Genomic DNA, 13,858 nt, shown 5'->3' with positions numbered 1-13,858 from the left:
GGTGCAACTAGAGATTGTAGTGATGCCCTTTGAAGATGGAGGGAGGGGCCATGAGCCAAGGAATGCAGGCAGCCACTAAAAGCTGGACAAGGCAAGGAAATGGATTATCTCCTAAAGCCTCTAGAATGAAAGAAACCCTACCGACAACTTGACTTTAGACTTCTGACCTCCACTAAGGGAATAAATTTGCATTGTACTAAGCCCCTGGGTTTATGGTAATTAGTTACAGCAGCCATAGGACACTAATCCAGGATCTAAATGTTCTGTCCCGCAAGGCTCCACCTGCTTGACTGTCGGCCTCTGTCTCCCCTCATAAGGCTCTCCCCAGTCGCTCAAGAGAATCCCTGGGGTCCTGTGAGTGCACAGGTATAAGACCAGCTGCTCATGTTGCCCCTTTCTGGAATCCTCATGGAAGCCCACTGCCTGCAAGCCGTAGAAGGAGACCCCACCTTTGCTGCTGTTATGGGTGCCCTTCTCAATGTCTTAGCACCCCTTCCTCTCTTGTGGGGCATGCCAGGTGCTGATGCTGACTTTTCATCCTGTCACTTTCTGTCACTTGGACCTGAAAGCAGCACTGCTCATTCCCCAGTCACATTAAGACGTTCGTGAGCAGACTCCGTGCTGCTGTACCCTCTGGCCTGCACCCACCTTCCTTTGTGGGCAGGCTGGGTGGGGTGAGGTGAGCAGTTATTATTTTCTTTTATTCTTTTAAATTATCTTGTCTATCTGTCTGAGCCTTGCACCCAAACACTTTCTGTCTAATCTAAAAACCAGAGCCTGCATATCAAATCACACAAAGTGACATTAGGGGCCAGGGTGGTGGTGATGGGGAGCATGGTGTGTGCCCCTAGTCAACCCAACTCTGGCCCCCCTAAGACACAAGTTATCTTAACGGAGGTCCAAAATGTTTCTTCCCTTCTCAAGGATTCATTCTCTGAGTCCGTTCTTTCATTCTCTTCTTTCTTTCGGCTTCTTTTTACTCTAGGGCATTGCTCTTAATGATGTCCCTATTTGGAGCATCTTGCAGCCTCGCTTAGTAACTATCATTTCTCATGTTATCTCCTTAAACAAAGGGACTTGGAGGAAGTAGGGCCTCTATGGGGGTGCCGGAAGAATAATGATAATGCTAGCCGCAGGAATAAACTTTAAAATTTCAGTGGCTTAATAACCCATAATAGTTTATTCCTTGTTTACTTAAAGTCCAAAATGAGTGTTCCTAGTAGGTGGGTGGCCTTCCTTATGGTCATGGTCATTCAGGGAACTGGGATCTTTTTATTGTGGCTCTGCTCTCAAGCTCTTAGAATCCTGTGCTTTCATCTGGTGGATGGGAAAAGACAATGGGACAGGAATTCTCCCACCTTAAAGTGCATACAAATCACCTGGGAAACTTGATAAAATGTAGATTCAGATTCGGTAGGCCTGGGGTGGGACCTGAGATTCTGTATTTCTTACAAGGTCCCAGGTGATGCTGAGGCTGCTGGTCCAAGGATCTTCCTTTGAGAGACAGAACAAAGGTGAATGGAGCCGTGGGGGTCAGAGGAGGGTGGAGGGTGGAGGGTTGCAGCCTTTATGGACCAAGCCTGGAAGTGGCACACTTCCTACTCAGGCCCCATTGGCTAGAACCCAGTTGCATGGCCCCACCAAACTGTAAAGATTGGCTGGGGAAGGTAGTCCAGCTATGTGCCCAGCACAAAGAGGACAGGTTTGTTAATCGACCAGCAATTTCTGCTACCCAGAGAGTCGATGGAGGGTCATGCACTTTCACCAGCTCCGCCTGGAAATGGCAGCATCCTCTGTTAATAGTCAATGGAGGCAGCGAGATGGAGGGTGTCCCTAGACTTGCTGGAGTGGGTGGATGTTACCTGGCTCTACCTCCTCAGTGAGTCTGCTCCCTACTGGAGCTAGGATATAAACAAGTGGGAACCTGAGCTCGTGGAAGGGAACCTTCTTGACTCCCTTTGCCGTGGACGGTAAGTAGCCTGGTGTGAACTGGCTGGAAATCAGGAGCTGACATGTCCACAGGACATCATGGGATTCTGAGTGGAGAGAGCCAGGCATCACTTGCTTCTTACCTTCCCTTCCCGGAGGTGTGTTACTCCTCTGTGGCAGGGGCACTCACCTGCCTTTGTGGGGTTTGTGGGTCATCACTTGTCTCTCCAAGGGAAACCTTCTGGAACCTCGTGGGATGTAGGTCATGGATGCTGGCTCAGTCTTCTCTCTGTACCTCAGTTTCCCTCCTGCAGTGGTTCCTTCCTTGCTGTCTCACTGGCAGGTTGTGATGGTTACAGATGACACCTGACAAGGGACATCTCTCCACTTACCCTGTGTTACTGCCAGCCCATAAACTAGGAAACTTTATTCTCCTGGAAACACGAAGGAAGATTCCCCTTTGCGCTGCTTTCTGTGGCCCCTACCCCAGGGGGTGGGTGAGTTTTCTGATTGGTGGGATGGTGAAAGTCTGACAGCCATTGGTTCATGTTTCTCTTTGTCACCTGGCTTCTTGTTGGCTCATTTTTGGGATGAGCCCCTCCTTATGGCCCTAACTGGTCATCCCTTGAGAACAGCTGTGGCCCTCTAGGGTGGAGTTGGAAGGAGGGAGCCCATGATCTTCCAGCTGCTCCGCATGCTGGTTCAGAGAAGAAAATGTAGAGAGCCTAATTTGGCCTCAAGTTCAAGTTCTTTTCTCTAATCCAGCTTCCTGAATAATAAAGTGGAGATTTTGAGCTCTCTCTCCTGTTGTCTATTTTTAAATTTGTTTGGAACCCAAGGGAGATGGGCTGTGAATCACTGGTACCCTCCAGAACGCAAGCAAAATACAGATTTCCCAGGACTGATGAACTGGCAGCTGTTAGTCTGTTTGGTATTAGGGTGAAAGAATGAGGCTACTTATAGCTGTTGAACTGGCTCATCTAAGCAGTCTTAAGGTTTCATTCTGAATTGAAGGTTTTAGTGGTTAAGATAAGATTTCACAGTAACAGTGGTTTTCTCGGTGGGAATATTCATCCCAGAACCACCTGAATTTACCTACTGTGTTTTATGATGCAATTTATTTCATAAAATCATAAGACTCTAGGTCACAGAGTTCGGCTCTCACAGTTGATTGTGAAATTTCCTTAGACATCTCCTCAATTCGTCCAGCCTGTTTAGTCACCTACAGTAATGAGGAACTCACTTTGTCACCGGGCAGTCAATCCCATCAGCTCTACTTGTTAGAATGTCCTTTGAACTGAAATGTGCCTCCTGGTGGTTTCCTTCCTAAGTATGCTCTCTTGGGCACCTTTATCAGATAGCTATTGCCACAATAAGGCTGCCTCCCAACCCAAGAGGAAACTCAGTGCTAAACGACAGTCAACATTTACTCTCACTCATGGGTCTGAGCATCGGTTGTGGGTTGGCTTGATCTGTGTTGGGCTTGTTGGCCTTGTGGCTGTGCTTCTAGCTGCCTGGGTGGCATGGCTTGGTTCTTCACTATCGGTTGAGCTCAGTTCTCCTCTACATGTGACTATTCTCAATCCTAATCTGAAAGGGGCAGCAGCCACCTGGGGCGCATTCTTCTCATGAAAGGGGGCAGTAGAGCAAGAGGGCAAGCCCAGCGAGGCAAGCACGTTACAAGCCTCTTCTTGTGTCATTCTGTTAACATCCTGTTGACCAAAGCAAGTGCAGCCCAAGGTCAAGGGATGAGGACATACCCTCTGCCTCTTCTTGTAGGAGCCGCGAAGCCAGAGGCCAAGGACACGGATCCAGGGAGGGATGAAGAACTGGAAACAACCATTAAATCTGTCAAAGCAGCTCCACAGAGGCTAACTTCCTTTCTAGGAGACAGCATTTTCAGTGCTTGAAAATCAGAGTCATGTTTTCTGCAAATAGTAGTAAGAGCATAAACTTTGAGGTTGGAGAGCATCTGAGTCTCTTCCTTCCCTGTCTGAGTGGCCCAGGGAGAGTCACTCAATCTTTAAATAAAATGAAAATCCTCTATCTCCCAGGGTCATGCTGAAGATTAAATTGAATAATATATAAATAAGATACTTAGCATCACACAGCTCTTCTTTACGTGCTTAGCAAATATTACTTCCCCTCCATTCCAGGCTCAACACCTTCCAGTTGGTTCTTACATTTCTTCAGGGTCTTCTTTGTGTATTTGAACATACTCTACTTTTTATATGTCCTCCTCTGATATATTCCCTGTACTGAATACAAGGCTCCAGGTGGAATATGTTGGAACGACACCTCCGGTATTGTAGAGTTTCTGCTTCCATTGAGACAACCCAAGCTTGAATGAGGTTATATTTCACCTCATTTCACCCGTGGAGGTTGCAATTCACTACATTTCTGGGTTTTTATTCCATGCTTCCTTCAGGAGCTGCTAGATGTAACGTTGTTTCTGTAAATATTTATAGACTATTTCTACTTTGTAGAAATACTTCATACATGTTACCCTCTCTTAATTCTAAAAACTGCCTTGTTGAGTAGGATTTTTTATTCCCAGTTACAGAAGAGTGTGCTCAGCTTGAGAGAGGAGATGTGGCTTCCTCAGGATCAACCAGATCCTTTAGAGTGGCTTGATTTCTGGCCACCGTGTTTATGAGTGTGACTGATTCTCTGAAGGATTTTCTTTTTCTCTCCTTGTCTCTACTTCCCACCCCCTTTTATGGGTCTCCAGGATCCTTCATGATGGTGAACAGCTCAGGGAGGGCCTCTGGCCAGAAGGCCCACCTTCTCCTGCCGACCCTGAAGGAGAATGACACCCACTGCATCGATTTCCATTACTACTTCTCCAGCCGCGACAGGTCCAGCCCGGGGGCCTTGAATGTGTATGTGAAGGTGAACGGCGGGCCCCAGGGGAACCCTGTCTGGAATGTGTCCGGGGTCGTCACCGAGGGCTGGGTGAAGGCAGAGCTTGCCATCAGCACCTTCTGGCCACATTTCTACCAGGTATGGTGTTTTACCAGAGTTTGATTTTTCAAAAAGTAATAATATATCTACATACCTCTTGCCCTGCCTAGAGTTTAGAGTTTAGGTTCAGAAAGGGCTTCATTTACTCACTCACTTGTCCAACTCATGTTTACTGAGCTTCATCTCTCTCCAGGCCCTGCAGATGCAGAGGCGATCCAACACATCCCTGCCTCCCTGGAGATCATGGTCTGGAGACTGATATATAAATAAACAATTGCAGTACAATAGGATGCATGTGGGCTCCCCAAGGAAAATAAACATTGAAGCCTTTTGTAAAATAATTGCTTACAACAAGCTGATGAGGCAGATGCTATTGTTATCCCTATTTTACAGATGAAAAATTGAGGTTCAGATAGATGAGATAATTAGTCAAAGATTACCCCTTGGGAAGAGGGTGTTGGAGGTCAAGGCAATTAGGATGGCCTCTAAGAGGAGATGACAGCTAGGCTGAGTTTTGAAGGATGAATAAATAATTATTGAAAAAGGAAGGGAAAGGCATTGGAGTTGTCAGGGTCATGCCATGGGCTGGGGGAGTGAGTGAGAGATTTTGGCAGAGTTTGGAGACTCTGAGTTCTTTAAGGGTAGGTTGCAAAGGAGACATTTTGGGAGCTAAGTATGCAGGGGCAAGTAGGTCATGGGGTCTTCAGATGCCAGGCTAAGGAGATTAAATTTAGTCTAGAGTAGTGCTACTCAAACCATCTGTGATGGAAGACCATTTTGTCCCCCTCAACTCATTGTGGACCGATACTTTCATAAACTGGAATAAAAATGTCACAGCAATGCCAAATTGCTCTAACAGTTTCTAAACACCTCTCATCTCATTGTGGACTGATACCATGCATGGCATAGGCTGCCACGAGCCCACGGAGCACACTTGGAAGAGCACAGCTCCAGATCGTCTGGGCCTGGGATTGTTGAAAGTTTTTTTTTTAAACAATGTTATGAAGGTTAATTTACATATCATAGAATCCATTTATTTTCAGTATGCAATCCAGTGATTTTTAATAAGTCTACTGAATTGTGCAATCATCACCGTAAACCAGCTTTACAACATTTTCATCATCTCAATAAGATCCCTTGTGCCTATTTGCAGTTAATTCCCATGCCCAATGTTGGAGGGTTTAAGTAGGAAAGTGACATAGTCAGATCTGCATTTTGGAGAAATTTCTCTACAGTCTGAAGCAGAAGCTGGACCTGAGGGTGCCGAGTTACTGGCCGGAAGATTCTTAGACATCCTTCAGTTCAACGTCCATGGTACAGTTCTTTCAGATGTACTGTGAAAGCAGCCACAGACAATATGTAATGAATGGATGTGGCTGCGTTCCAATAAAACTTTACATACAAAAACAGGTGGCAGACCAGATTTGGCCTCTAGGTGATAGTTTGCTGTTCCCTGATGTAGATGATAAAGCTGAGGTCCAGAGATGGACAATGAAGTCCAAGAGCACAGAGCAAATCATTGGCAAAGTTGGGACCAGAACCCCAATGTCCCAGCCCCAAAACTCTCCTCCTGTATCACTGAGTATCAATATTAAGTGGTGTAAGCCCACGGTTACCCCAAGGAGGCCTTAGGGTTCCAATTAGAAACCCCCTATCTTTAGTCCAACACAAATGGGTACAGGATGGGGTCACGGGTGCAAGTATAATGAGCAGGAAAAGTGGCCCAGGAGAGGGCCAGTCCTGCTATTGGCCATGCTCTTTGATGGAGTATAGAGGGAAGAGAAGGACATTTCTTGGGTATCCCCAGTGTCCCAGTGTGCTAAGCATATTGCCTCTCATTTGATTATACAGTATAACTCCCATGTTGGGTAGCAATGTGTCCTGTGATCTTGAGTAAGGGAAATTATTGGTAAATTGAGGTCCCCATAATCCTGCCTAGGTCCTTTGGCTCCAAGCTCAGTTTCCTGCCTTTAGGGAAAAAAGCTTTCCCATTCTGAGAATCTTCCACTTATTAGCTGTGTAATGTTGGATGCATCCATCATCATTCTGAGCCATAGTACTCTCATTTGTAAAATGGAGAGGGTAATAGGTTCAATGAAAGGTTCTTCTGTGGATTAAATGAGAGCATATATATGACATCATGTAAACCTTGCAGTGGGCCTCAGCAATTGTTGGAAGGAAGGGAGGAGGAAGAAAGGAAAAAACAGAAAAAGAAGGAGGAGCAGGGAGGCCTTCTTTAAAGAAACACCCCTGCGGCTGAGCTGTCCCTGCTAACCTCTGAGCTGGCCTTGTGATAAGCAGCCTCTTCTGGGAGAGTTTTCTGATTTCCAACTTGTTGGCTATTACAGCATCATTACCTTACATTACATTTCCCCTGCTCTGAGCTTCATGGTGAAAAAGCCACTAATGTGCTAAGAGCAGCAGTTTAGAAAAGACACATGTGTCTCTCTGTCACACACACAGCCACTAATGGGTAGTCCCATGGCCACACACACAGTGGAGCACACACAGGTGTACATGCACCTGCATGCTCCCAGACCCACCACACACTCAGGGGCACCCACACCCCCATCCACATACATCTGGGGGAGAGAGAAGGGGACAGACATATCAGGAGATTCAAAGACACTTGCAAAATGGATTTTAAAATTCACCATACCCCAAGCTCTGGTCCTGCATGTATGATTCTGTGGACTAAATACAATTTTTGGTGTTCAGCAGTCTGGGCTTCCGATCCTGGCGCCTTATGTATTCATTTATTAAAGTCATATTTCACAGTCCTAAAATTGACTTTTAGCTCTCTAATAAGCAGGGAAATTTCATCTTTCTTAAGTGGACTTTCTGCAGCAGGCCTTCAGCAGGGACTGGTGTGGGGAACGTCCCCCTGCGTCCACCCCACCCCTGCCTCCTCTCAGGAGGGCAGGGGCCTGTCAAATGACGTTAAGCTGTGCTTCAGCTCGCTGCCCTTTTCCAGGTGGTATGAATTCTATTTCATGTTTTTAGTGGTTCTGAAGTTTTCTGTCCCAAGATTTAAAAAAATAAAAGAACTTTTATTAATTTTGCAGCCACATGCTCACTCTGTGCTGCATTATCTGCCTCGGTGAAATGACCTTTCATTCAGCATTTGTAAGTGCTGTGTTGACCCCTGAAGTTTAGGACTCCCCTGACTTGGCCTCACCTGGACTTGAAGCCCCGTCCCCTTCTCAGCAGTCCCTCTGCCATCAGACACTCTGTAGGTTTCGTAACTTCATGCATAATTCAAGAGGGCGCATCACAGGAAGCGGGCCACTCTCCCGCACTTGGAACTCAATCTTATTTCCTCTCTCGTCTACCCACCCCTCTCTCTAAGCAGCAAACCCTCCTCCTTGTCTTATTCAGCCTCCTTGGGCTGGTGTGGGAAAGAGTTTCTCTCTTGATCTCACCCTAAGCCATCCTTTCCCATGAAAAACGTCGGTCGTCCTCTTCCTACGAAGAGTTTTGGTGAGCCAACAATTCTCTATCTCTTATCTTTTGAGAAAATGTCTGCAGCCCCTTGAAATTTGTGCTGTACAGATTCTCTGCTCAGGGACCCCAGAAGGCGAGGGTAAGATGCCAGCTCCCATAAGCCATGTCCTGACAGATCCACATTCTCCCCCAACCGTGCACACCACCTGCTTTTTGGAGGAGTTGAGGGTGACTCATCTCTGAGCTTCTCTTGGGAAATTACTTCCTGGCTTTGCCCAGCAAGTCATGCACAGGGAGAGGTTTGTGCCTTTCCGTGCAGGCCTCATCCCCGGACACCAGGAGGTCCCTAGGGTTCTAGGGGCTGTGATGTGCAGTTCACGGGACGTCCACTTGGCAGAACGTCCTGCAGAGAAGTTGGGATTCCCAGTCTAGACCTTCTGCTCCAGTCCCTGCCCCCCAGGGCCCCTGCCTCTATACACTGACATGGAGCCTCCCTGGGTGTTGGCATGGCCTACTTCTGCCCCCGCTACCTTGCCCGCCCTGCCCCCTGTAAACAGACAGTGCTGGAGTGGCCTACGTTATTCTTTACCCATTCCTCTGGCTGTTTTCCTATTCCTGAATTTCATTCCTCAAGGGCCTTGATTTGAGTTTCCTTGTGAGTATGCTTCACTTGAAAATGACCATTTTCCCTCTCCTCATCACACCTGGGTATGTCCTTCTATCACAGAGGGTCCTGGTGTCACCTTGTCCCCTTGTGGTGTCTTTCCTGAGGAACTGGAGCTGGCTAGGTACTGGCTGGGGTCTTCCTGACCAGGGCTCCCACACCAGAAGCCCATTGATGGGGTGCTCATCACCACCCGAGGCTGCAGATGTCTTCAGGGGCATGTGAAGAGAGGACTCCGATGATCCACATTCCCCAGAACTTTGGTGGCCTGGAGCCTGGCCCAGGGGTGGAGCCGCAGCTCTTTGCCCGCCTTTCCTGAACCACACAAGACGGAGCTCTACTCTGCAATTCTGTTTGTTCGAGAGGGCTCTGTTCTTTTTCATCAACAGTGAGAATTCACGCGGACCCCCACATCTCTCCAGATGTCTGCACATCACTGCTGGTGTTGCTTCCCAATGAGCTGCCCCTGCAGTATCTTGCTGCAATCAAACCTTCTTACTCTGATCGGGTTCCCTTGCACCCCGCCCTATGGCTTCTTGCAACAACTCCTCAAGGCCTAACTGGCATTTGGAGGTCCTATCACTTGGTCAGAAACTTGAGCCATGAACCCCAGCAGTAATTTGCATCCCCAGATTCCCATGCGGAACTGTTAAGCACGCAATGTGGCTAAGGAGGCCTTTAGAGGTTTGGGGCTATATGTGATCTCTAGAGGCTGACCCTGCCCACTTTCTCCTAGTACCCAGTGCTTCTCTGCAGCTGAGGCCTGCCATCCCGTAATATTTTGGTGGCACCTTCCAGCCACCATTTGAGATCTCCCTCTCTGGTGCCTGGCGTTGTGCTCCCCAGGGTTGGTCCTTGTTTCTGGAAACAGTCAGCTGGCCCAGGAACTTGGGCCAGCCCCACTGTGAGAGCTCAGTGTTAGGGGACCTGCCTCAGCAGGTGAGTCAAGGTATACGCATGAGGGTCCAAGCCCATGCGCATGGACCTTCCTTCCTTTTCTTTCCTTTCTAGGGAAGAATGGTGCCCTGCCACTCCCTGGCACTATTTCTGATCCACCCAGCCTTGTATCTGCGTTGTTGACCCTCCACTCCCCAGGCATTGAGGGGTCTATCTCACAGCAGCTAGCGTGTCTTCTTTGCTGAGAAAGATTCACCCTGAGCTAACATCCGTTGCCAATCCTCCTCTTTTATTTCTTTCTTTATTTTTGTTGAGGAAGATTAGCCTTGAGCTAACATCTGTGCCAGTCTTCCTCTATTTTGTATGTGGGACACCACCACAGCACAGCTAATGAGTGAAATAGGTCCACGCCTGGGATCCGGACCCATGAACCCTGGGCCACTAAAGCAGAGTGTGCAGAACTTTAGCCACTCAGCCAGAGGGCTGGGCACTGGCATCACTTTTTAAAAAAATCTAATTCCAGGGTGGCATGCCAAGGACAGGACCCTCTTGGCTCCTGCAGGTTTTGTGAGCATTCTGCTCTGAGTGATCTGGCAGTGATGGGGAGGATGTTCCCCAGTTCTCTTCTGGGAGGTGCTTTATTCTCTGCTCCATCCAGGGCCTGCCCTTTGGTATAAACGTACTATGGACCGAATTCCATGTCTTGTGAGTCTGGGGCCTTCATCAGGGATTCTGTGGACTGTCGCAGTCTTATCCATGCTTCTGCGCTTTCTCCCCACTGTCTTCCCCAACTCCCTTGGCTCCTGAAACAACATGTGCCTCTTTACTTCCATCTACCTCCTCATGGACCGAAAGCCCAGCCTCTACCCATTTCTACCAGTCATGACTCACATCAGAGACTGTTGAGTATAGGAACTTTAGTGGAGGTTTAGGGTGGGGGCACAGCGGATAGTCCCATTGGGCAGTCAGTTATTTTCTCCCTCTCCCTAGATCTACCACCATTCCCTTGCATTCTCCCTCTCATCTCCCATCCCTCTCCCCAGAGTAACAGCAACAGTATTAGTAACATTTATTGATATCTTACCATGTGTATTATTAGCACTTTACAATTATTAACTCATTTAATGAAAAACCAGAACATTCTTCCCCTTATTAATTATAGAATATTACTATCTCGTATTTGAGAAACCCAAGTCTCGCCTACCCCAATGCTTTACAAAAAAATCTCCCAAGAGGAATTCTGATGAATGAAAGATTATCTCATTATGGAATTCTTATTTCTTCACAAGAAAGGAGAGAGAACAGTGAACGTATGTATGTTTCACTATCACACATCCTTTCTCCCATGACAAGCCTTGTGTTCATTCATGGAATATTTGTTAGTTGTTATGATTTAGATTAGATACTGGGTGATGATATGAGAAACAAAGTGTTAGGAGAGTTTAATTAAGTTAAAGTTTGATTAACTGGAAAAAAAAGTCAGAATTCTGCTTAACCAGGTGTTTTAGGTAAAGGAGAGTTGCACTGCTTTTCCTCAAAGTCCAGTAGTGGGCCTGGCCGTGTACTGTGAACCAGGAGACCAGGGCCTCAGTCCTTGGTCCACTTCTGACTTCTTTTCTGAGCTTTGGTAACTGAGCTGGCTCCACCTCTTAGGGCTGTTAAGAGGCTAGATCAAGACCGCATAATAAATGGTCAATATTGTTGACCTTATTATTGTGGTTATGTTTCTCTATTTTTATTATCATTCAGTCTTTGTTGATAGGGTGCCCCTTCTGGTCAATACCAATCCCTCCACTGGCATCCTGACCCCAATTGACTCCTGTCCCCTCTAGAATCCTGTTTCATCGATCCCTCATCCCCTTCCTTGTATTTCATGCTATTTCTCTGACTCATTCCTCTCTATCTAAAATTATGTTCCAGTCTTTCCCATCCTAAAAAATCCTCTACTGGGCTTTCAAACACTTGGCCTTGGGCCCTAGCCCTCTTCTCTGAACTTTCTGCTCTGTCTTCCAGGGTGACCTCATCTAGTTCTATAGCTTTAAATGACCTTTCGATGCTGAACTGCCACATTTGTAGCTTTCATCCTAAATCACTCATGAGCTCCAGAAACATAATGCCAGCTTCCTACTCAACATATCCGTTAGATGTTTAGCTGACATCTCAAACTTAACGTGGCCAAAAGAAGTCTTGACATAGCCCTGCCCATGTACACACGTTCATCATGTCATCTTCCCTACATCAATAGATGATACCAGAATCAGCCTAGAAGCTCAAGCCCCAAATTGGAGAGTCCTCACTGAGTCCTCTCTTTCCTTCACTCCTCCTCTCTTGTTCTAACAGCAATTATTTTCATCTCTACCTTGAAAATATCTCTCAAACCACAACATCTTTATTCTCTATAGTCACCCCTATCATCAAAGCCATCCTCATCTTTTTTTTTTTTAAAGATTTTATTCTTTTCCTTTTTCTCCCCAAAGCCCCCCGGTACATAGTTGTATATTCTTAGTTGTGGGTCCTTCTAGTTGTGGCATGTGGGACGCTGCCGCAGCGTGGCTTGATGAGCAGTGCCATGTCTGCGGCCAGGATTCGAACTGACAAAACACTGGGCCGCCTGCAGGGGAGTGCGCGAACTTAACCACTTGGCCACAGGGCCAGCCCGCCATCCTCATCTTTTATTGGATGGCTGCAATAGCAACTGCTAGGTCTGTTTATTTCATTCTTGCTCAGCTGCCCACCTCCCAATTTCCAAAGAGCATCCAGAATGGTCTTTTTTAAAATGTAAATTAGATTATGTCACTTCCCTGCTTTAAATCTTTCAGTGACTTAGGAGAAAATTCATGTTCCCTACTATGTCTTCTAGACTCCACGTCATCTGACCCCACCCGACACTCTCGCCTTGCCTTGTGCCTCTCTAGCTTACTCACTATATCCCCCACACCACTCTCATTCTTATGTTCCCAGATCATCTTGAGCTCTTTCCTGCCTTATGGCCTTTGCACTTGCCACCACCTCTTCCTTGACTGGCCACTGTCATCCTCTGGTGTCATCTTAATTGTCTCCTCCTTAGAGTTCCCTCCTGACCACTATAAGTGAAGGAGACCCTCTTCTCCTTAGTTACCCTTAATCAAAATCTTCTATTTATTTCATTCATAACACCAATCACAAAATGAGTGTAACTTACATATTTATTTGTTTCATTTCCATCTCCATTCACTAGAATGTGAAGTTTATCAGGACTAGGCACTACTTGTCTTGTTCATTTTGATAAGCCCGGCATGTGCCTCAGTGTTTGGTACAGAGGAGGGTCTCTGTAAATGTTGATGAATGAATGAACAAATGAAGACACTGTTCCTGCTCCCAGTGGACTGAGTTTAGGGAATAGCAATTACAACATGGTGTGATAGGCGCTACAGCAGAGTCACCTGCACACTGTACATGCCATAGCGAAGATATAACATGCGGAAAGATAGGAAAATATAATGCACCTTAAAGCATTTAATTTTTATTGTAAATGTAAAATCGTTCATATTTATTGTAGAAAATTTGAAAAATCCAGAAATTATAAAGAAGAAAATATTCATCTACCATATTCTCTCTAGTGTCATTAAAAGGAAAAATTTCATTCGTAGATTATTACCATTCCTACTTCACCTTTTGTGAATTCCCTCTTGAAGTCACTTGCCTGTTTTTCTTTTAGAGAGTTTATTTTGCTGATTCTCAAGAATCTTTTACACAAAACAGGATATTTACCTTTTAGCTGGCGTATACATTATAGATATTATTCTCAACTTGCCACTTGACTTTTAATTTTGTTTCAGACTTTTGTTAACATACAAAACATACTTGGGCATCATAGTTAGTAAGAAAGTATTGTATATTTGAAAGATATACAATATTTCAATTTTTTTTAAAGATTTTATTTTTTTCCTTTTTCTCCCCAAAGCCCACCAGTACATAGTT

At 46.1% G+C, this 13,858-nt stretch overlaps 1 protein-coding gene across 17 annotated transcripts in view; it reads left to right on the top strand.

The window, feature by feature from the left end:
- PTPRT (protein tyrosine phosphatase receptor type T) overlaps positions 1-13,858 on the top strand; it is a 1,018,757-nt gene that overhangs the window by 343,493 nt on the left and 661,406 nt on the right. For 16 of the 17 annotated variants that reach the window (XM_070589264.1, XM_070589262.1, XM_070589256.1 and 13 more), the window contains exon 3: positions 4,661-4,932. The exons of the other annotated variant lie outside the window; for it this stretch is intronic. In XM_070589264.1, coding sequence (XP_070445365.1) covers positions 4,661-4,932 — 272 coding nt within the window. The remainder of the gene's footprint in view (positions 1-4,660; positions 4,933-13,858) is intronic. 17 annotated transcript variants of the gene reach the window in all.

This window comes from Equus przewalskii, chromosome 21, assembly GCF_037783145.1.
Source record: "Equus przewalskii isolate Varuska chromosome 21, EquPr2, whole genome shotgun sequence".
NCBI classification, from domain to species: Eukaryota; Metazoa; Chordata; class Mammalia; order Perissodactyla; family Equidae; genus Equus; species Equus przewalskii.
This window is presented reverse-complemented; position numbering and strand designations above follow the sequence as displayed.